At 39.1% G+C, this 24,020-nt stretch overlaps 1 protein-coding gene across 5 annotated transcripts in view; it reads left to right on the top strand.

The window, feature by feature from the left end:
* Positions 1-22,790, top strand: part of BCL2L13 (BCL2 like 13) — a 34,288-nt gene extending 11,498 nt beyond the window's left edge. For 4 of the 5 annotated variants that reach the window (XM_081023089.1, XM_081023090.1, XM_081023091.1 and 1 more), the window contains exons 4-7: positions 1,403-1,559; positions 5,957-6,026; positions 8,973-9,116; positions 16,107-22,790. In XM_081023089.1, coding sequence (XP_080879215.1) covers positions 1,403-1,559; positions 5,957-6,026; positions 8,973-9,116; positions 16,107-16,919 — 1,184 coding nt within the window. In that variant the 3' untranslated portion in view covers positions 16,920-22,790. The remainder of the gene's footprint in view (positions 1-1,402; positions 1,560-5,956; positions 6,027-8,972; positions 9,117-16,106) is intronic. The other variant, XR_013991022.1, reaches the window with a different exon arrangement.
* Positions 22,791-24,020: the final 1,230 nt, after the last annotated feature.

Raw genomic sequence — 24,020 nt, 5'->3', positions numbered from 1 at the left:
ACAGCTGTATTTTCAAAGGGAAAATGCAGTCAAAGATTAGTGCAGGTTCTTCAGAAAGATGTATTATAACCCAATATAATAAATACACAGTTCCAACTTAAGTAAGATTGCTATTGAAGTTTTATTTTCTTTTTGCAATAGCTGCCTTAGATGAGACATAATTATGTTCGTGCAAAATTACAGAATAGTTATTTTTATTGGTTCTGTATGCTTAAGTGCAAATTCTACCTTAGAAATGTTTATTTTATATTTTCTGTCCCACCAGGAAGGGTATTAGGGCATTCCTCTCTCTAACCTCAGCATTTGTAATTTTAATCATACACTAAAGGCAAGGATGGGGATCCTATTTCAGTTGTTGGACTACAATCTCATCATCCCTTACTACTGGCCATACCAGGTGGGACTAAAGAGATTTGGGGGTCCAAAAGCATTTGGAGAGATGCAGGCTCTTCATCCTTGATTTAAATATTGTTCAGCCAAGTTAAGTGCATCGATGATTTTATCTTTTGTTTTACACCAGCCTGATAATTATTATATTGAAAGGAGCTATGCACATCATAAATGTGTACTTTTAAGCCCTGGTGATTGCAGTGGGATATATTTGGCTCATCTACATATTAATCACAGGATCACAGAACTGTAGAGTTGGAGGGGACCCCCAAGGGTAATTTAGTCCAACTGCTTACAATGCAGGAATGTCAGCTAAAGCAGCCATGACAGATGGCCATCCAACCTCTGCTTAAAAACCTTCAAAGAAGTAGAGGCCATCACCTCCTGAGGGAGTCTGTTCCCCTGTCTTAATGGCACTTAGTCGGAATCTCCTTGTAGCTTGATCCATTAGCATGGGTCCTATCCTCCAGAGCAGAAGAAAATAAGCTTGCTCCATCAGCCATGTGATAGCTCTTTAGATATTTGAAGATGGCTATCTCAGTCTCCTCTCTTGCAGGCTAAATATACCCAACTCCCTCGAACGTTTTCATAAAGCTTGGTTTCCAGACCCTTGAACATCTTGATTGCCCTCCTCTGCACACATCTTGGATTATATACCTTATTAATTGGCACTCTGGTACAATGTAAGATTGTACTAGTTACCAATTGCTGAAAAACAGAAGGGAAAGAGTCCTTTTGTTTTTGAATTCTGCTTGTAAGTTTCACACAGGCATTTAGTTGGCCACTCTGAGAACAGGATGCTGGACTAGATGGGCAATTGGCCTGGTGCAACAAGCTCTTATGTTCTTAACCAGCTAAGTCATATTTGGAGCAGACCCAGTGAAATCAGTTGACTTAAGTTAGTCATGACTGATTAAGTTAGTCAATTGATTTCAGTGGATCTGCTGCAAGTATGACTTACTATTTCAATTTCACTAACAGTATGAAATCTCTCTCTTTTTTTTAATTTCAGCTTTTACCAGCACAGGCTTTGATTGCCACACATCTCCAGTATTCAGTCCTGCCAACCCAGAGACTTCAATAGAAGATTGCTTAGCTCATCTGGGAGAGAAAGTATTCCAAGAATTGAAAGAACCTCTTCAAAAGGCATTACAGACCCTACTTAGCAAGTGAGTTCTCATTTGCTTTGCTCAGCAGGGAAGGTACTTGCTCTTAAAATTCTCACAAATACAGTAATATTGATTATCTGACTATATTTTGGCACAACTATTTCTAAACCTGATTCACTTTCCTTCCTTAATTATGCACTTGATATGAAGTGAGCTAACAATTTCCCATCATTTAAACTTACGAACATCAGTACACTACAATGAAAACAACTTCCTTCAAAGCCACTGCTTATTCTGATAGCTGTAAATGCCCGAATGTTTTCCTTATTAGACAGTAGTCAGGGTAGAGTCCTTCCTCCTAAGTGTTTAAAATCTGGATGCTGTACTACAATGCCATGGGGCTAATACTGATATCTCTATATTTTAGGTACCCCAGATGTTGCCAAACATATATTGGGTGCACTTCTGCTATTGGAACTACTTCCCCATTCTCATAGTGGGAGCGCTTCTGGCCTTTAATAAGAGGGACAAGTAGGAAGTAATAGAGAAATTGCGTTGAGGTAGCACAGACACGTGTTTCATGTAAGTCAGTCTGCTTTTTTTTCCATATAGCAGGGTAGACCCTCAATGTTGACATGAGATAGGGAGTAGGTCATTTCATTGAATTATTCCAAATGAATATGTAGAGCTGGTATATTATAAAACAAAAGTACTGACATTTGATTATGTTAGTAATACAAGTATCGGAGGGATAAGATAATTGATTCCACAATAGCTTAATAAATTTGGCAGTTCCTGTCTATTGTAAAGCTGCATAGGATTTTGCCATATTGATTACAGCCAGCACTTTTTACCTCACTCTGCTGCATGTAGTGGCAATGTATAGACGTTCAGGTCTGAAAAGCAACTTTTTTATAGTTTGAAAATAAAACACAATAGAAAACTTTCTATATTCTGCTATGCCTGATCTGAAAGTTGAACCACTCATGTTAATAATACAAACTATCACATCTTTATTTACGACAGTTCTCCTTGTGTAGACAGTCCATACCATTCAGTAAAGCAGTTGCAGAGCAAAAAAGGGAAACAGAGCTTTTTGCCAGTATTTATAAGCCCTTCTTACATAAGTCAATATTGAAAGGTACTGAGATACTGTATACAAGCAGTTCCTTGAATTCTTCTTCTTCTAAAACTGTCACAAACATTTGGTATAAATTTGACTTCATTACACATCTCTACCAGTATCAGGCTTTGTTCATTTTAAGTTAAGATACAGAAAATCACAGGAACACTTTAAGATTGCTTTGCCTAAATCAGGGGTTCTCAACTTTCTCCCCACGGGGCCCACTTGACATGGGTGAAAATTACTGAGCCTCACCAGTCAAAAAAGATGGTGCAGAGGCAGAGCCAGTCATAACATGGTGATAGATGGAGGCAGAGTTTGGCATAATCAGCAGGCAATTACTGGCATCACCTTCTACAGATACCTAATACATATTTGGAAATTACAAAATTCTTTCCCACTGTGTTTTTCTTGTGGCAAGGATTTCCACAGCTCAGCTTTCCTCAAGCTTAAGTACAGATGTTTGATCTTGAGGTATTGTGACAGACCCCCCAAGTTAGGAAGAATTTGCTGATCCAGAGGTTCTAAGTGGAGAAGGCTTTTTCCTTTATATTTTCCTCTCCCACCCTTGCATGTGTCTCTATAGTATTTTTATCCATCTTGTCATTTCTCCTTGTTAGATCTTATCCCCCCCCCCTGCTCTGAAACCTTCCAGCTGTTTTCATCCCTCCTCCCTGGTTCTTTTTACTACCTTCACTTATTTATGCTAATAGTTTTTCTCTCTTAGCCCATTCTGTTGTATTTCCCATTGAATTATTCTTAATAATAAATATATTTTTTCTCATCTAAATTCCTTTAACAACACCTCTGACTCTTCCTCTTAGAGAAGGGAGATCTGCCATGAACTTCTGTCTCCCAGCCATCTTTACTCAGCATGCAAGGAGTGGCTGGGGAAACCCAGGCAGATGGGTGGGGTATAAATAATAAATTATTATTAAATTATTATATTGCATAGCTTTTGCTATATGCATACCTACCTCCACAGATGACTTACTGGTTCCCAATAGCTTGGAGAAAGATGGAGACTTTGATTGAAGTTGTATGAAAGCGTTTGTTTTCAGCATTGGGATTTTTTTTTTTTGCAACAGTCCCAATTTAATACTTTTTATTGGCTCCCTCCCAAGATCAAGCTGATGCCTTTAATATAAAGTTTTTGTTGTCAGCTGAAAGTGTTTCATTTCCTTAGAGCAATTTGTTGAAACGTGCTGAATTTGGGAGTTGTGCCTTAAATGTAATTTGTGTTAGGTTGGCTTTTAGATGCTATTTTGAATGGATGGGTTATAGATTCTTAATTATACATTGCCTTATATGTGCAGTATTGAGATAGAAGGAAGTCTCAAAGATTAGAAAACAATTGTGAAAAGGATCAAAATGCCTAACTCCCAGACCACTATTTTATTATGTTTATACTTTGCTTTTTAGCTAGGATTCGCTCCCAGATAACTATAATGCACATACTGCTGTGAAATGAGCCAGAGTCTGGCACCTTGTTATGTCTGAACCTGGGCTTGTGGTTTGTTTCTCTCCAAACAAACTGGGGGTTGTAACCAAGGTTTGTTCTTGGTTTCTGCTGGAGAGTGAAAAACCTGTCTCTGGAGCTAGATTTGTGATGGCTGTTCTACACACGCAGCTCATCGCTGATGTTTTGATTCTTTTAAGATCTTTGAGTTAAGAAATTGCAGCACAAGTGGAAGCTTCTGTATTTGGTAAATTTAATTATCTAGCAGATTGATCAAAATCTATACCAAATGATGTGGGAAAGTTATTTAATTGTCATACACGTGGTTGTTCTGTGAACATGTAGATGCTTTCAAAAATCTGCAATATAGTCTTCTATTGAAACTGTAAGTCATTTATATTGTGGACATGGTGATATGAAGGTTTCCAGCCCTTGTATACAGAGTACAGTAGACAGATGTAGCAGACCAGCTGTCCTTAAGCTAGACTCAATAAATGCATTTAACCCTTGCTCAGGACATCCTCATGAAAGAAGTAGGAAAATGCGGATTAGGGGGAAAAACCTGCTAAGCATGGAGTGTTCTGTTTGTTGAAAAACAACATACAAAGGTCAATCAGAAGGAAATATATCCAGTAGCATCTCATGCGGCCAGTTCTGGAACAATTTAGTCCTATGTAGGACTAAAAATTTCACTTCTGTCCTCCACCTGCATGTTAGAGGTAAAGATACATATACATATGGAAACTTTCCAATCACCTGGGATGAGCTAGTTAACCTGTCACTTTAGGCTGTGATGCACTGGGTGAAAATAGTGGCCAGTTCACTTCTTCCCCACTTCTGCTGCACTGCAGGGGCCTAAACCATGTTTTGGCTTAGTGTTGTACCCAAACCCTGGTTCATGGTTTGTTTTTCCCAAACAAATCACAAGCATTTGGTTTCAGCCTGTGGTTTGTATGGAGAGAGACAAATCTTGAGTCTGGGTTTTGAGGTAACACTATGCCAAACCATGGCTTAGCTCCCAGAAGCAGTGGAAGAACAAACTGACCACAATTTTTGCTCCATGTACCAGCATACTGCATGTTTTACTTTTAAAACATCCTTAAGCTTAACTGTGATTTAAAAGGTAATATCACTCTTACATGGTTTAAGCAGCTTGATCCTGTGCTTATTTAGATGTGTTTAGTGGGGCTACTTCCAGGTAAGTGTACATAGAATTGTGACATATACACACAGTAATGGGAGTTTCTCCTCTCTCTCAGATTTTGCATTGAGTCACATGTTCAGTAGGTAGGCAAGCAAGAATTGCTACTATATCTTAGTATCCAGTCAGCAGACCAGACCCAGATCTTGCCCACCTGTTAATCACCTGACATTTTATGACACATAATAATTCAGACTTGAAAATAACAATTGGGAGTGCATTCTAAGTGGACTCCCAGTTCTCCCCTTCAGCTGCAAATATCTTGCTGAGCCATCCCCAGAGAAATTGGGCCTTGCAGTTGCAGTGGAAGCACCTGCTCAGACACTACTGGCTCTGGTTTTGGCTGTGCCTCAACAGGTTTCCTGATTGCAGCCATCCCATGGAAGTCACTGACCACAATAAAAGTAGTACTAAGGTGGCAACTCCTCAAGGAGTTCAGTTGTAGTATTCTAGTATTAAGTTTTTTGTCAGTTGTCTGCATGAGCTGATTCAACAAAAATTGCACAAATCATTTCACCAACTCTGTAATCTAATATTACTAGAATTGACATATCTCTCTGTGTTACTATTACCATTTCAAGACTGTGCAGAAACTGTTGAAAAGGAAGTTATGCCTTCTTGTTTTGCCTTTGCTTTGCTTTTTAAAATCTTGTGTTTTGGTTTTATTTGTACAGACCAGTAACTTACAAGGAATACAAGGAGAGGACACAGGAAGCATCAGCTCATGCCAGTGGATGGAGCAAGGTACTTGCCAAATCACCCTCACTTTGAATTGACTAGATATCCATTATAGACCTGTGCCAATTTAAGGAATCAGTACTCTGTTTTATCTGCCTCATCTGTACCATACTGCATGTTCCAGGTTTTATTAGCACTTAAGTATAGGAGTAAGTGTAGTTGGTACATTACTACTATGATATTTAATATGATTCTGCAGTCAAACAGACTAATACTACAATATCCTTTTTGAGGTGACCAGAACTGTACACAGTATTCCAAATGTGATCACACCATACCTCTACCAGTCTTTTTAGAAAATGCAGTGTCTGCAATTTATAGACTTTTCTGTAACATCTTTTTGACTACATACTCTAACAATATGATTGCTGATGCAGATAAAGCTTGCAAAACAGGTTGCGTTGAAAACAATCTTTATTGGAATTACCACTTTTACCCAGTGGCTATTTTTCTTGAAAACCTGCCCTTTAACAGAGGATTTTGAAGGGAAATGAAAAGAATTAAGAACCCTTCCATCCTATACAGTTTCTAAACTGATAAACTAAAGGAGAATACAAAGGTCACCATGAGAAATCTTAAAAAGTTTTGAACTTACCTTCAAGGAGCTAAAAATGTCATTTGCTTTCTTGCAAACCAAATGTTGATTGGATTTTTTTATTGAGTGTCTTCTAGGTTGACAGGAAGTAAAACAACTATAGTTGGAAGGTGGCAAATGTTCCTCTTTTTTCAAAACAACAAAAAACACTTCATTCTGATAAAATCTTTTCCTACTGAGTTACAACTTTTTGATACCAAAGCTGGAATCCAAAGAAATACTTTGGCTCACAGAAAGGGTGGTGTTAGTCCAGTGGAATTTTTCACTTTCAGCATCTGATAACCGTAACACATCAGAGTAGCTTACAAACTCTCCTGAGTTTCAAAATAAGGTCACTTGATATAGGGAGCTATTGTTTAAGGAAACAAATCGGGCCTGAAAGCACTTTCGGACTCATGGAACTAGTTTATGGTTCTTTGGAACCTGGCCTAGGAAACTCAAACTGCTCTTATGGCTCTGAACTTCTTTTGTATAAATATAATTTGTCCAAATGACAAAGGGAAAGGGAAATAATTACTGTTGCTGAACAGGATGAAGGTGAGGAAGGCACTTTATCTGAATGATTTTTATTTTTTGTAAGTACTGTATAATTCTTTTATACAGCATCCACAACAGAAATTGAACGTGACATTTTGCATTAAGGAAAAGGAAATTTGGTGTATGGGTGAGAGACAAACCTTAGACTGAGCAGGAGGAGGCAGAGATGCAGATGGTTTTCATTCTTTCCTTTGTAGGGGATAGGGTTCTCCATTGGTATAGTAGTGGGGCTGATGGGTGTATCTCTATTAGTGCTCAAATTGCATTTTCAGTAGCATTTTTCTTCCCACCCCAGCACAGACTTTTACAACTTTATCCATGTCCCATATCCAGATGGATCTCCCTTTGCCAAGCATTTGGTGTTGTTGCTGTGGTTTCCTTCCTCTCCCTATAATCCTTCAGGTCACGGTTACAGTCCAACATGGTGTGTATTTCCATAGAAGTCAGCCCTGGGGTATTCTATGGGGGTTACACCCATGTAAATGTATGCAGGATGACAACTTTCCTGAAGACATGGATTCCAAATGCATTCAGAGAGAACAAAGCATGACTATTTCACTCTAAATGCATAGCACAGAAGGAGCCAGTTGTATCCAGTTTTCTGTTAACAGAAATAAGCCCATCTTTTTCCTTGTGAAGCACTCATAGACATTTCAATCTCATAGAAGCTGCCAGGTTCTTAAAGGGTTAGACATATAGTACATCAATTAGTTTTTAATGAATGTTTTCAAATAGATTCTTTTCAGCCCATCAGATATTTATTTCAGGTACTAATTGTTCCAATTCTATTTTATGATTGAATGGAAAAGATACTGTCACTTGGTGCTATGCTTGCTAAAAGCCCATAATGAAAGGGCTTAGTATCTTGGTGGCCCTATGGGAGAGAGCCATAGTTACCACTCGTGTTAGGGAGCTTATTTGGAGTAAAGTGGATATCTCTGGGTTGAAGCTTCAAGACTCCAAGACAGCATTGACTTTCTCTCATCACAGATATTCACATAAAAATACCCTTTTAGGTGCTAGCTAATTTCTTTCAAGTCTATTGGAATATCTTGCAAGAGAAGATAAATCAGTATTGACTCTTCTTTGAGATAAAGTCAAAAATAGAGAGTGGTATCGCTTGGTAATTCCAGAAATTTGATCAGATAGTGGTGATTTAATTGAAAATTTACTGTTAAAGAAGGTACAGAATGTTACCCTGTTGCCAGTAATGCATTCTTTGCATTTGAAAGTCCTTGAAGCTGATACTGAAATTGTTTTTCTTGGTGTTGTATGGAGTGTTTGAAGATTATAATGTTGCACAGCAGCAAAACTTTCCAGTCCACTTTACGTTGGGTCACTTGAAGAAGGGATACCTAGGTCCATTATTCTCCTCCCTTTCAAATTGCTGTTACCATCTTGACTGCCTGTTCATTTTAAACAGTGGAGACCCTGCAACAGTAGCAGCAACTCATTTACCTGCCCAAGAAGTAGTGAGAGGTAGGGAATGATGAGTTGAGAACTCATTGCCTGATTCTTGAGACTAGATTGACCCACTGACTAATCTGCTTTTTGGCCAGAGTTCTGTGTTCTATGTATTCTCTTTCTTAACTGAGTACTTGAAAAAGATTATTAATATTTATATGGGCTTAATGTTGCCTCCTTCAAAGCTGCCCTCCCACCATGCTTGTATCTCATGTCCATGCATGCAAAATTAAAGTACTTACGCAATAAATGTAATTAGCACTCTTTGGCGCAGTGGCAGGATTTTCTTCCAAACTACTGCAATTCCTGATCATGTCTCTTCCTCGCCTACCCTTTCTTCACTCTTTACTCCCAAGGTTTTAGTGCCTCTGGTGATCCTTCAGCGATTCCTGATGGAACTGACAAGACAGGGCAAAGAACCACTTGGGGCACTGCTGAATTTTGGAGTGACCTACCTGGAAGACTATGTTGCAGACTATATCATCCAGCAAGGTGGATGGGTAAGGAAGTTAAATGTCCAACTGTATCTTCCTCCAGAGTTGATGAACAGATATGTGCATCTCTCTGTACAACAGTTGTATTTAAGATTTACTAACTGTTCAAAGGAAAGCAGTGTTGATTTTTTTGTCCATAGCAGAACATATAGATATTATTTAGGATAATGAACAAGAACAAAGGTAACAGCATTATTTTTAAATTGATCTTAATTAAAATGCATTGGTCTTCATATAAGTTTAGTTCTGTTTTCGTGGGGCAGCAGACTTGAGCTACCTCACAGTCATGAACAAATTCAGGTTATGCATTTAGATTGAGCTTGTTTTAATTTTATTGAATTTCTCAGAGTGCTTTAAGTTGTATTTCTCTAGATTCCTGTGTGAAATGGGTTAAGAAAAAATGGGTTCTATTTAAAGTGCTATTTGAAAATTGTGTTTTGAAGGTACAACGAAACCCTCTAAGAATATCCAGGCCCCCTCCCTCCCATCTGTTTCTTACAACTTGATAGTTGAACTGGAGCACAGTGAGCATACAGATTATTCCTCTCTGGGAGATAGAACACTGCCAGATTTAAACAGAATTAATCTGGGATTAGTGAAATGACTCCCAAGTTGTTTTTATTCTGAAAGTAAAGCTGTTCAGTGGTTAGAAAATCTAAATAGCAAAAACATACTAATAACCTTTAAAATTATATATTTTTCATATTTTGATTTTGTAAAGTGTACTAGGAGGGTGCAAACAGTGGTTTTACCAGGGGCTTTCCCCTCGCCCTCATCTCCTTTGTGCCCTTATTTTCTCATAAGAATAAATGTGTTTCTTGACTGTACAAATTGCATATTTGCCTGGTGCAAGAGCTGGTGTTTAGATTATGCCTTTATGACTTCCACTTCCTGCAGAATAAACAATGACTCCTACATCTGGTTATGCTTTGGGCCTTGATTTAATGAAATGTCTTAGATTTTTTGTTTTTGGCCAGTAGATAACTTCTTGCATTGTGCCCTCCTGTTTCTTTTGATGTTTTGGTACCCTCAGAAGACTGTGTTCCATACCTCAACGACTTCTGTAAAGCCTTTTATAAACATGTGTGTCACAATGCATAGTTGCTTCTGAAAACATACAGCAGCCTAGCTGTGTCTAAGAGGGAGGGAATGTTCACTGTGTGACTGTTTGTAGTTGACTTGGCAGTTCCATGAACCATGCACTTATCTATTCACCTCTAGCCAGGCATAAAATTGGACTGACAGAAGCTGCATAACCAACAGGGCAGAGCTATTTTTGAAATGGTGCAGGAAAGGTGAAGAAAGAATTGAAATGGTGATAATTTTTAAACTGAATAAAAGTTGCCATGATTAACTACTCTGTGGTTAAGAGTAAGATCTTGGGTATTTTGATCTTGATCTTCATGTCATTATGCACAAGGTTCAGTTTTGTGGCTGGTACCTAGTCTTATTTTGATTTGGTTTAACAAATTTGTGTTTTAAGAAACTGAGACTGCAGTATTTCAAGTTTTCCTGAAACATGGTACTACCATTAAGCAATGCTTTTTGGTCGTGTTTAAATACTTGAATAGGGAAACTTCAAATTAATTGCTCTGTTTGGAAGCTCAGAATGCACAGCAAATGTTCTTGCTGGTCTTCACTAATGGTAGTACAGCAGAATTGGAGAATTAGCTGTGGTACTGCCCCTGAGCTGCTTAATCCTAATGTGTAAGGTTCAGCTAGACCTCCTAAATTTCCAGTCATGGTGAACCTGTCCAAGGAAGAAGAAACAACAATGTGTATTGGGGGTTAGGAGATAGCTTAAAAGCTGTTTAAAGACTAAAATCACTTAAATATTCATCTACTCCAGCAGAGGCAATGAATGGATTAGTTAAGAGTGTCTTAACTCTCTGTGTTCCATTAGTCATTAAAGAGTATGTCATGAGGGTCTCCCAATTCCTTGCACGAAAGTCACAAATAGTCTTTCTATAGATTTAGAGCTTTGTGAAAACATCAGGTCTTTCTACAGAGGAAGCAGTGGCAAAAACGGTACAACCTCAGGAGCTTTAGTAAGTGGAAATAACCCAGACTGAATGAGCTATTTTGTAGACTAGGAAAATAATTAGACTGAAGTAAAAAATAGTCATGCAACATGGAACACACTTGGAGCAATAAGATACTACAAACTGAATATATAGAATCTTAATATTGGATTCATCACCCAGTGCCATCATTGTGTAATGGAACGTCAGTCAAGAGTAGATTTCCTGATATTTGGAGGATTTTTGCAGAAATGGCAACCTTTAAGAAGAAGATTGATTCTGGGAATAAGTCCCATAGAACTCAGCTGGGCTTGTTTCTAAATAGACCTGCATAGGATTATGCTGCAAGACTATAAAAGTTAAATGTAGCACATTTAAAAAGGTAATGTCCTCCTTTTCATTGTTCTGATGGTTTCCAGACATTTTTTCTATGTTGCTTTTCCTTTTCTAATGAGAAGTTGTGTTGCACACATTTTGAGTGTGAGCAGTGAGTAACGAGTAACGTTCTTCAGTGAAATCTGCATTAAGTCTGCTTTTGTAGTAATTTCAATATCAGGAAGAATCAAAATGCAGTTGCAGTTTCTAAGTTCTCATAAAGTTTTGCATATGTAAGCAATAGCTTCTGACCTAAAAGAAACAGAGTCATGCAATGTTGTTGGTTACTGAACTTGAAAAGGATTATAAGAACAATGCAGAATATATACTTTTGCTTTACTTCTCTTCTTGTAAGGCAGTAGATTGGTTTGCTTTGAATTCATTTTCAAGGTAGCAGTGTACCTCTTTAATCATAAGAGGCAGAGATCTAGCTCTGAGCATTTTTGTAGACATAGCTTGCTCTCTAGACATTGTTGATGGAAACCAGAAGAGTCACAGAAAGGTTCCATGTTTTCCACTGGGTCAAAACAAAAAACGTTCATTCTAATTTGGCAGCAGCTTAGCTCTACAGCTTGCCCTGAAGCTGTATTAGGGCACAAACAAATTGATGTGCAGTGCGCATACTCCCTCCCCTTTCTCTGTTCACTCTCCCTCTGTTTGCTGTGTCTGCTGCATCAGAAACTTCTCTTGGAAAAGTGCAGAGTAAGAACAGTCAGTTTGGGTAAGACTTTACTACTGAAGTAGTATAATTGTGCTTTAAAAGTGTCAACCTTGTCCTAATTTCCAGTGTTTCATCCACATTGAAAAGGACTTGTGGGAGATCTGAGAAGAATAGAGATGACTAACTATTTTTGCTTAAAAGTTGTTATTCTGCTTTGTCACCAGTTTACATGCTTGTGGCTTGCTCTGCTTTAATAATCTCTGCATGAAGTATAATTGCCTTTGGAAACTTGCACATCCATTTGACTTGTAAAAAGCGAACTAGAAGCTGCAATGCACAATTAAAGTCTAAAGTATTGCTTTCCTTGCCATTGCAATTGTGATTGAGTTTATAGAATGATACGGAAAGCAGCTACTTCCCCTAGTGCTTGACTCTGGGTTTTATTTTCAGTCTTGGTTGGCATTGTTGTCTTTAGAAGTGTAAAGTAGTCGTTCAGTTTCTAAAACTGAAGTTGGTGGTAAGTAGCTGTGTTTTATACTCTGATGGTAGTGGTATAAGAACAAACTTCATTTCCGTTTTGAACTTGATAATTTCATTCTTATTAGAAAGACAACCAGGATCTTGCACCAAGGTTTGTTTGCTTAACAAAATTTATATTCTGCTTCAGTGTAGTAAAACCTCTAAGCATCTTGCTCTTCAGACTATTAATAGTGGCATACTTTCAGTGAAAAAACAAAATTGTCTGGTTCTTTATTCCAAGATTTGACTCTGGATGACAAGGGAGAAATCTTTAGGCAATGTATTAAAATAGCAGCATGCTTTGTTGGAGAGTGCGTTTTGTAAGAGAGTAAAAGAATGTACCTTTATTCAGACTTCACTTGCTTACAGAAGTGAGATAATGGAATCCAGGATAACATAATGGATGGTGTAATTTAAAAATAATAATTGCTGGAAGGGATATATCAATAAATGCTAGCTGGAGATTTGTAGGCTTGTGAGACATTATTGACTTTTATAAAGGAGTCTACTGCAGATTTCAGTATCAGATAACAATTCCTGTTTTAGATGGCTTACCTCTTGACATAGTTTCTCCTCTCTTCTTGAAAATGGAATATTGTGGACTGTAATATGTAATACATAACACTGTATTTGACAAGGGGAGGTCCTATTTAATAGGTTAGTGTTGCTTGTACAGACTAACTGCTCCTGGAAGGAGAGTTCCTGTGTCTTTTTGTATGCTTTTCTAAGTGAAATGAGCAAGTGTTTATTTTTGGCAGCATGGGTAGCGTGACTGATTAATTTTAGATCTACCTGATACTTAGCATTTTTACTCTTGACTGTTTTGAAATACTAAAACAAATCATTGGGATCCTGCATTTGCAGTTTAAATTTGTTTATATTTGTAACCTGTTCCTATGTCCAAAGTCTCAGGACAGTGAATGAAAAGCATAAGAATCCTATTAGGACAAAATAAAGTTGGGCTTAGAGAAGACTCCATAACCTTCAGCACTCTCTTGCTTCACTGCATACTAGAGACAGCTTCACCCACGTTCCTCGGTGCCTGCTATCCCACACACTTACACTCTTCTGTGTCTCAACCCCTTCCATAGTGTCTATTTCTCCCTCTTATTGAGGTTGTTCCTACTCCTTCAGCTGACACCTAGGGGAGCAGCCTCTTAACCTATTCTTCTCCCCACCACCCCCAAGCCTGGAAAGCCAACCTCTTCAGGAACCTGCACTCTCAAATTTGAGATTTTCTAAGATGTCTTTTCCTTCATTGCTACTTAATATTCCATGGCTCTATCTTTTCTATTATTTCTTTTTTTAACTGCTAATTCCTGGCACATTTGAAAGCTGTTAAACTGCACTCTGAAGACCTTTGTGTGACCTTCAGATAAGAACAGCACTGTTGATGTACAAAGATTAAGTATAACACCTCAAGTGGCATAAAATAGCCTGTTCTGTGGATCATGTGGTACAGATAAAAGGATTCTGTAGCCTGTGGTGCAGTTTGTGCTGAAATGGAGGTAACAACTTTCCTTTATGAAGCTAAGAAATCTATTTGAGTAGTATTGCTGGCTAGATGTAACTGAGAATTCCACACTCATTGTTGGGGAAGGGCTGTAGCTCAGTGGTAGAGCACATGTTCTGCGTGTAAAAGCGAGTCAGTGTCAACAAGTACTAAGAAAGATGGACCCAATGATCTGACTTGTTATAAGGCAACTTACAATGTTCTCATTTGTAGTATACACAGCTAAATGTTATTCATCTTGGGGCATAATCTTTCAGTTCAGATACTAGATTATTTAATGAAACTGCCTAGGTAATTGCATCAGAATGTCTGTCTTCAAAAATTAGCCAAATTTTTTTTGCAGAAACTTAGTAATTGTAGAATGATCTTCTCTGGGCAAGTTTTGTGTCCTCAATTAAGTAAAATACGGGGCCAAAAAGTTTAAGTTGCATGAAACAATATAAGCGGAATGACACTGGGAGTAATATTAATTGAACTCAACTCTCTAGAACTAATATTTCAGAAGTTAGGCCTCTGGTGCCTAACACATTTTTTATTCTTTCTTAGTATTGATTTATTTTAAAACATACTCTACTTGTTTTTATTTTTTTTTTAAAAAACCTACTAAAATATCTTTGTTGGCAAAACTTCTTTGCTGCTACCTGTGCAGATCTCTTCTCAATATTCCTTTGGTTTTCTGATGCAGGGTCATTCTTGATTAGAATATCACAAACATCTGATGGGAGGGCCTGTCTGCATTATAGTGCTCTGTGTTCTGATTTTTGTTTTACATGACTCTGGTGCTGAAGCAAGGGTGAATAGTGCAAGCTAGCCTGGAGCTATGAAGAGGGCAGAGGAGTGGGAACAATTCATAGCAGAATAACATGTACTCTTCACCATAAAGCTCCTGAGCTCATGAGACAGCTTGATCAGCACGGAAAGAGGGTGGATGGGGATTTACTGAGTAATTACTTTCTGTGTGGCGGCAGTCCAGCCCCTGATGCAGCTTTCTGCATGTGCCACATTCCATTAGCACAGATGGATAGTTGTGAAAGGCAGCCATCAACAGAAGCTCTGAGAGCTTTGCTTGAAGGATGCCTGAGTGGTTCTGGTTAGCAATGCTTCAATATTCTTTGTATTCTAACATTATCTCTCTATACAGATACCAGATTTTTTTTTTTAAAAAAAGTTCAATTAATTCAAATAGGCTTTGAATTTTTATAAGTTATGAAGAAATTGTGATATGTGTATGGGTGACTCCTGAGGAATAGATTTCTAGAAATAAAAAAGTAACTCCTATGTAGTACAATTTCAGTTGAGGCACTTTCCTAATAGAATCAACACTCACCATAGAGTATGTGAGAGATTGCACAGAACTACAGTTGTACTTCGGAAGTCAAACGGAATCCGTCCTGGAAGTCCGTTCAACTTCCAAAACGTTCGTGAGCCAAGGCACAGATTCCGATTGACTGCATGTGTATTGTGAAATAATGTACATCAGATTCATGTGTTATGCTCATAACAGTCCTGTGAAATAGGTTAGGGTGAGTGATCCTGACTTTTGTGTGCATGCACACACATAGAATATCATAATAGTAGAAAATTGAATCCAGGTCTCTTTCCCATATCCAAGTACAATACTTTTGTCTCAAACCAGACAGAAGACAATTACTGTTCAATACTTAGTTTTGACAATATGCAAACCTCTTTAAGTATTAAAGTTTTGTTGCCTCCCCGCCCCCCGCAATAATTGCATGCAACTGCACTCTGATTGAAACCTGTTGTATCCATTGGCTGTTCAACTATATGTAGCAATTATACGTTCTCTGGGTCGTTCTGAATTAAGGCTACCATTCTTCTGTAATGTGGTTGTATCATGTAAAATTAAGTGCTGCTAACTTCGTTGATTATGTGCATTTTTCTTCTAGGGTACTGTTTTTAGTTTGGATTCTGAAGAAGAGGAGTACCACGGAATAATTGCCGAAGATAGCAATGACATCTACATCCTAACTAGTGACAACTCAGGCCAGGTGAGCCCTCCTGAGTCACCTACAGTGACAACATCTTGGCAGTCGGAGAGCTTGCCAGTTTCTTTGTCAGCTAGTCAGAGTTGGCATACTGAGAGCTTACCTGTCTCGTTGGGGCCTGAGTCTTGGCAGCAAGTGGCTATGGATCCTGAAGAAGTGAAGAGTTTGGACAGCAATGGAGGTGGGGAAGAAAGGAGTGAAAATAACTCTTCAAACTCTGATATTGTTCATGTTGAAAAGGAGGAGATACCAGAGGGGGTTGAGGAAACAGTGGTGTCAGAAGTGGTCCTGCAGGCTGACCCTGCAAAGTCTGCTTCCCCAGAACCTCCAACTGCATTGCTGGAGCCAGAAGCTGAAATTGTGTCTCTTAAAAAGCCAGGCCCCTCTGCACCTTCACATAAGGAACACCAGAAAGAGGGGAAAGAGGTGCTGCTGCCAGAACCTGAAGCTCCAGCCTTGAGTAAACCTGTCCAGCAATTAACTCAGTCAGAAGAAAAAGCTACCCCCAAACCTGAAAGAATACTGCCTCCAGAAGAAGAAATAAAGGCCAGAAAGGGAAGCTATTCTGAAGAAAAGGAAGAGAAGACTCCTGCTGGAGAGGAGAAACCCATCCTCTTACCAGAAGGCAAATCAATTCTACTATATGGTGGGGCAGCTGCAGTGGCCATCCTAGCTGTGGCAGTAGGTGTAGCACTAGCACTGAGGAAGAAGTAGTGAATGCCTCTCCTCAAGGAGGTAGCGCCTGAATCTACACTTAGTTGCATTGGCTGAGGGTTGTGGTGCCTGCTGTTAATGGGAAATTCATGTAGCAAAAAGGGTGATGGGGCAAGGGTACACTATAAAGCTAAGCCTGGGGACAATCATGTTTTTAGTGGACTGGTATCGGATCTTCCTGTTTAACATATAGGGGTGTCATTTTGAAAACCCCTGCACATTTAATATGTATGTATAACTGAGAAATGGGGATGCTTATACACTGGAAACCGGCACAGAACATTCCAGGGGAAAAGGAAAGTTTGTTGTTATCCCTGGAGATTTCCCTTCCATAAGCTGCTCTTGCAGCTTCTTGGTTCCCCTTTAACCTCTTGAATGAGAGGCTCAGTGTAGCATGAGGTTGGTAGCTCTTTTGTCTCGGCTTCCTCAGGTATTGCACAGCTCCTCTTGACCTCCCAGATCTCTTTTAAACCCCAGTGGGTTAGTGCTTCTTCAATACAGTGGTACCTCGGGTTAAGAACTTCCTTCTTTCTGGAGGTCCATTCTTAACCTGAAACTGTTCTTAACCTGATGTACCACTTTAGCTAATGGGGCCTCCTGCTGCCGCCGTGCCGCTGCTGTGCGATTTCTTTTCTCATCCTGAAGCAAAGTTCTTAACCTGAGGTACTATTTCTGGGTTATCGGAGTCTGTAACCTGAAGCGTCTGTAACCCGAGGTACCACTGTACCTCTTTGCTTTATACCTTTTCTACCCCCTCATATATATTTAATGAAATTCTTAAAGCTCTTTAATGTTGGGTGGGTAAAGCAATAGTCTCCCATGCAGGGATGAAATTATAAGAGTTTGGTGGGAAGACATATTCTTTGATCCCTCATGTGTATCTGATCTCTGCTACTTTTGTGTTTTCCCTCTCCCTTTGCCCTTTTAATGCATCCTGTTTTTTATATCTGTTTAGTTATCAAAGAGACCCTTTTATCATTCTGATGAATAAAAAGGAGAAATGTTCAGCAGTTGTAAGCTGAACTGGCACCACTTGCAAATTCAAAATATAAGCACCTGCTTTGGACATCTTTTCCCTGTTGTGTTTGCACAAATTCAAGAGTGAAAGACGCTTAGCCTTAAATTGACCTTGACCACTGATAAAAAGCCAAGCACAAGGTCTTCAAAGAAATGAAGTCACGTAGTTCAACCGAAGCAGCATTGTGCTGTCCCTCCCAGTTGTTTGCCTGGTTTTGGCTGTAGAGTGAATGGTGACCTGAAAGCCAGTAAGTCATGTAAACTTGCCAGATAATAGCTACCTGTGGAAAGTTTATTTTTAATCCAGCCAGGTATGATTTCTACCCAAGAGGAATGAAATAAGATATGTCTTATCAGTGTTTGGTGCTGTGTGTGTGATGGAAACAAAATTTAAATATTACTCTGTTGGTGTTTGCTGGCTCTATGGAGTGGAAGCTCTCATGTCCTTCAAGCGATTGCTGCAGCTTGTTTGGGCTGCTGAGATGTGTATAAATCAAAAGTAAAAAAAATAAATGACCTTTTTCAAACTTTTTAAAATATCCAAGCTCCACCATAGTAGACATATTCAAACTTTCCCCCTCGTTATTCTGTTAACCAAAGGATGCCGAATGAACCCCTCCCCCCTCTCCTGGTGTACTAATTGGATATGATTACCTGTCTGGCAATCAGGTACCTCTTTACTATAGTGCTATTTAGGAATGTGAAAGTGTTGAGTAGTGGTTTTCTCTAGTTCCTTGCCATAGCTGCCTTTTCCAGTTACCCTCTGCAGAACAGATGATGAGGAAATTCCTAAGATTCCCTTCAACCACATTTGTAGGCTGAACTTCTCCATTCATGTATTGTAAATAAAAGAATCATCATCTCAAATTAACACATGTATACTCATCATGTGGCAGTGGTGATTTTCTTCTTCTCAAGTGCGTGTGTTAACACGTTACATTTTGGAGGCAATGTCTTGGCAACATGTGGCCTATTCATTATGACCTGTGTTGAAGTTCTTTGTTGCAAAAATTCTTAAGGCTCAATTGCTTCTTAACAAACAAAAAAACAACAATTTCAATTCATTTTAGGGGTGTGATAGTAAATAGAATATGCTCTTTTGCCACAGGAAGCATCCTATAGCCATTCCTAGAATTCATAGACAGACTATGTAGCAAATTGCTACAGGTCTCAGTGTATGTGATGCAAGTAAAAGTAAAAGTAAAGGTACCTCTGACCGTTAGGTCCAGTTGTGGACGACTGTGGGGTTGCGGCGCTCATCTCGCTCTGTAGGCCAAGGGAGCCGGCATTTGTCCGCAGACAGCTTCTGGGTCATGTGGCCAGCATGACTAAGCCGCTTCTGGCAAACCAGAGCAGCGCACGGAAACACCGTTTACCTTCCCGCCGGAGTGGTACCTATTTACTTGCACTTTGACTTTGACTTTACTTGCTAGGCAGGCAGGAACTAGGACCGAACAACGGGCGCTCATCCCGTTGTGGGGATTCGAACCGCCAACCTTCTAATCGGCAAGCCCTAGGCTCTTAATTAGATGCAATTTAAAGGGAAAGTAAGGAGGTGAAAGACACTCTTAAGAGTCTTTGAGCTTTAGCCTAGTTTCATTTTTAATCCATTCACCTTTCAAAATCTCAAATTTATTATTACTTATTTCATGTTGTTGTAATTGCTATTTACTCCTGAAACTTCACTGGGCAGGCCCTTATTCAGTGTAGTTTTGATTAACATTTAATGAGTGATAGTTGCCACTATGACAGTCTGCATTCCTGTTTACCATAAAACTGTCTTCCATCTTACTATAATGGTCACTTGATTGTTTGGAGCATCCAGGATGTCTGATGGCAAAAGTAATTGCAGTCAGCCATAGTTTTAGCACAGTAGCCAAGTTGATGAGGGTTTGGCTCTAATGATTGTGAAGTTGGGAGGAAGTATCCTTACACACGTTGTGGTAGAAAGCCTGGGTTTACTATCGGTTGGCTATTTGAGAGGAAGCCACTGCCAGTCTCGCCTCCCTGGTGAGTATGGATGTATAATACATAGTTTGTGCACACAAGGGGTTATCTTCCCACATTACATGCACACCTACAAATGTTGTATGTGAAGTGTCCTCTAACCATATGGGAATTTTTGCTTTTTGATTCAGCAGGATGGGAACTTTGCCATGGCGGTTGGGAGTTGCTGGTTAGGTAATTTCCAATGCTTTTTTCTAGTGCTGTCTTTGTTACCCATTTTCCAGAATAAAGTGCCTCAGTGTATTCCAGTGGGCTTTAACAGTTTTCCTTTTTTATATTTGCCTGCTTTCTATTTTGTAGCCCTATTATCCAATAGTGAGTATTCTTGAGCTATAGCTCCAAAAGCCTTTGGGGAAAAACCTCCCATGCTGGAGGAAGGTAAAATAAATCATAGCTGCTATGTCATTAGATATTAGCATTGTTGCAAGAGTTAATATAGCTCAATAGTACCATTTTGGGTTCTCAGTATTTAGAGATGCACTAGTATTAGACCAATTCAACCGATAATAGATGGGAATGGTCTATAGCTCTCAATAAATTTGATGGTTTGAAATGGATGTTGTTTCCTCTGTGTGAATATTTGCAAAACTCTTCTTTCTCCACTACATACCCTCTTAAATATGAGTTATGCATGCTTTGAAATAAGCCCCTCCCTTATCTGCTAGGGCTATTGCCAATACAAATTCTCATTTTTCTAGCAGGCACTACAAATTAATTAGGATAAACCGGTACTGTTTTTCTTTTTCCAATACTAAGGTCATGTGTTTGGCCCGGGGGTGGGCAAGAGAGACAATGGGCAACTGTAGATTGGTATTCTTCACCTGTTAATTTCGCTAGTTTCAAAATGCTAAAAAGAACGTTAGATGAAAGATTAAAGGGTGTAGAACTGTGAACTGCCACTTTCAACCATTGACCAGTAATAATCTGTTCTATTTTCTGTAGATTTCTGAAATAGTGTGTGTGGGGGGGGGTAGTCTTTTCCTGAAGATATTAGGGCTTCAAGATGAAATAGGACTTGGTAAAGGTGTCTCATACTATAATTTCTCTTATTCTGTGATATATAGTCATACATTTATTTAGTTGGTTCAGATGAATGTCTGTTTTTAGCAGTGAGATGGATGCTTTGAAGCAGTGTTATTTCACAGCTTTTCTTGAAGCATCACTAGAGAAGGGCTAGTCTGTTTATAAATTAACAACTAACATTCTATACTCTGGCAACAGTACTTCTCAGGGTTAATGTTCATATAGCACAGGCAACAGGCTGGAGTCTATATGGTTTTTGGAGCTGCAAACAATAAACTATTTAGGAGAAATCATGAACATATGTGTTATTGTGTTAGCAGTAACAGGCATATAGGTGGACTTTTAGAAATGTATTCCATGTGAAATTGTGTCACCTAGAGGTACCCATTTATATACTGTACTATTTATGAGCAGGGTGGTCTACAATTCTGCATTGGAACACCTAAAATTATTAGACTGTACCATACAAACCAAGCCACAAATGCACATTCAAACAGTGTGGCTGCCATCCTCTCTCAGCCTCCCCCCCCCCAAAAAATCCAATGGGCAGGTGGCTGCCAGTGAAAACCTCTTTCCTGTCCAGGCAAGCAATAAGGCAAGAAGCAGCAGCTTAAGTCTAATTTGACCACCTCTCTTAGGGGTGATAGGTGTGTTGCTCCCTGTGGCTTGTATTAGAGTTGGCTGAAATAAGCCCAGCTACTTTTTTAAGAACAAAACAAAAGCAGGAAGTAGCTGGACTTTTATCTCAGTAAATCTAAAATTGATTCCCTAACTCTTACCCACTCCTGCACTGATTTCTGGTGCTGTAGCAGTCTTGTTTGGCGGCAGCAGCAGGGAAGCTTCAGGGAGACATGTTTGATATGCTGCATACTAAAACTGCAGTAGCTACTGGAAAAACTGTTTCCCAGAAGCTAGTTGCAACAGGGGGGAGGCTATTCCTGCAGCTGCTGCAGTAATTCTCTTAATTTGTGGTTAAAGGAAAGCAGGTTTGTGTGGGTTTGACTTGTAATACTTCATATATCAACCCCCAGAACTCTTTATTTCCACGGCTAGAAAGCTGAGTTTGATTACATTGTTATTCCTTAGGTGATGCCCTCTAACTACTGATTATGAGGACTTAAAGCAAATTTTGTCTAGGAACTGTCCTAGCAGTATAAACTGTTACAAACCAATGCAGACTTTCAGACATTGCTCATTAAGTAGAACCTATTTTACCTCTGATAATGCTTTAAGTTATGTTGGAAGAGATTGAAGCTTGGTTGCACTCTAAAAGATTATGGATTTTGATTGTGAGAGCAAAAGAGATGAGATAAACGAAAGGCTATATAACAAACCACAATTTATCCCCTCTATAGAGCTCCAAAACTGTAAAAGCAACTCATCAGCATATCGGTTAAAAGCCTATTTCAATCCTGTTCATACAAAAGCATAGAGGATTTGAGTTATGACTAGAGGTTTTAGGAAAAAATTGTGTTTGCTTCTAGTGAATTCCTAAAACAATTGGTTGATTTTCAATAATAAGCAAATTTGCATTCTGAAATACTGATGTGACATGCAAATCAGTTAAGTGTTCAAGGATCTGTATTTTTCTAATTCCTTATGCAAGTACAGCATTTTCAAAATTACTGTCTGAAGCCTTTTGTGCCATTTGAAGAATTAAAAAAACTTGCTATTTCCAGTGTTAAAAAGGAGTTACCAGCTCCCTCATCTACTGTTTATAAATTGAAGGGGTATGTTTATTTTTCCTCTGCTGATGGCGCTTTGTTGTAAGACCCATGCCCCTAGCCCTCAGTTGCACTTTAATAAAGTCAGTTTTGAAGAAAAGATGTGTGGTTTTTCCTTCTGTTTAGTGCGGGTGTGGGAAAGCTGGTGGGCCTGAGGATTGAATACGGCCATGCACAGCTCCCCATCTGACACACAGGGCTCTTTTCGGGCTCTAACCCCTGCCCCATACATGCCCACTACTGCTTTTGCCAGTCTGGAAAGTGTCACATTATGCTTTTTGCTTGTCTGGATGGAGGGGTGGTGGTATATAACCTTTGATTTTTCTGTGGTAGGGTAGCTGTGTTCAAGCTACAGGAGTTGCATCTGTTATTCCACAGACTTTTCCTCTAACACCAAAACACTCTGGCTGCTGGTAATGACTTCCCTTTAAATTCTGAAACAGAAGAACTGCAGCTAGAAAGAAAAGGGATTAGGAATACAGGATCATTTTTTTAGATCTTAACCTTTCATCTCAGTATTTTATCAAAACCACATTCCTGAGCACTCAAGTTTTGACAATGAAAGGGTCAGCATAAAATCCCAGCTCTCAAAATATTCTTTCTGTGCTGCCATAAAGAGCTGAAGTGAAAGAAATAAAGAAGCAATTTTAGCTCCATAGGCTAACCTTTCCTTTCCTTTCCTTTCCTTAATAAAAAGAGCCATGTTTTACTGTTGGACTTCTTGGAACTCCTCATGTGGAATACACATTTCCAAAATTCCAAATTAGTCCATAGTTGAACTACATTTTACTTTTTTCCAAGTCAAGTAAATTTGGCTAAAATTGAGAACTACTAAGGCAGTACTCTCACATACACCCTGTGTACACTTTCTCAACCCTTAATGCTGAATCAAAATTTTATTCAGGATTATAGGGTGTGGTCCAATAGGGTGGCGGGGGGACGGGACACCTTTTCAAATTTAGCTGGTGGTGTAAGGAGAAGGCCAGCAATCCACACACATAAACACAAACACACCCTCTGCTTGCAACTATGTCAAGAGATTTATAAACCAATACCGAGCCCAGGGCTACCTACTCTATTATGAGCTGGAAATTCCCAAGTGCAAATAAAACACTTGCATGACAGAGCAGAACCCACCAATCAAGCAACCTTAAGGGATTTTTATTGGACACCACAAGGCAGCTGCATTTAAAGCAAGAGTGGGTGACCTGTGGCCACAGTATTCCCACTCATTTGGGCTGTTTGGGTGGCACGGATGAGTCCAGAAACACATGCTACCAGGGCAACAGGTTAACCACCTTTGCTGTAAAATTTGCTGCCTAATGTAAAA

The sequence above is a fragment of the Podarcis pityusensis genome (assembly GCF_964106645.2).
Source record: "Podarcis pityusensis genome assembly, chromosome: 10".
Classification (NCBI taxonomy): Eukaryota; Metazoa; Chordata; class Lepidosauria; order Squamata; family Lacertidae; genus Podarcis; species Podarcis pityusensis.
The sequence above is the reverse complement of the archived record's forward strand: the minus strand, read 5'-3'. Positions and strand labels throughout refer to the sequence as shown.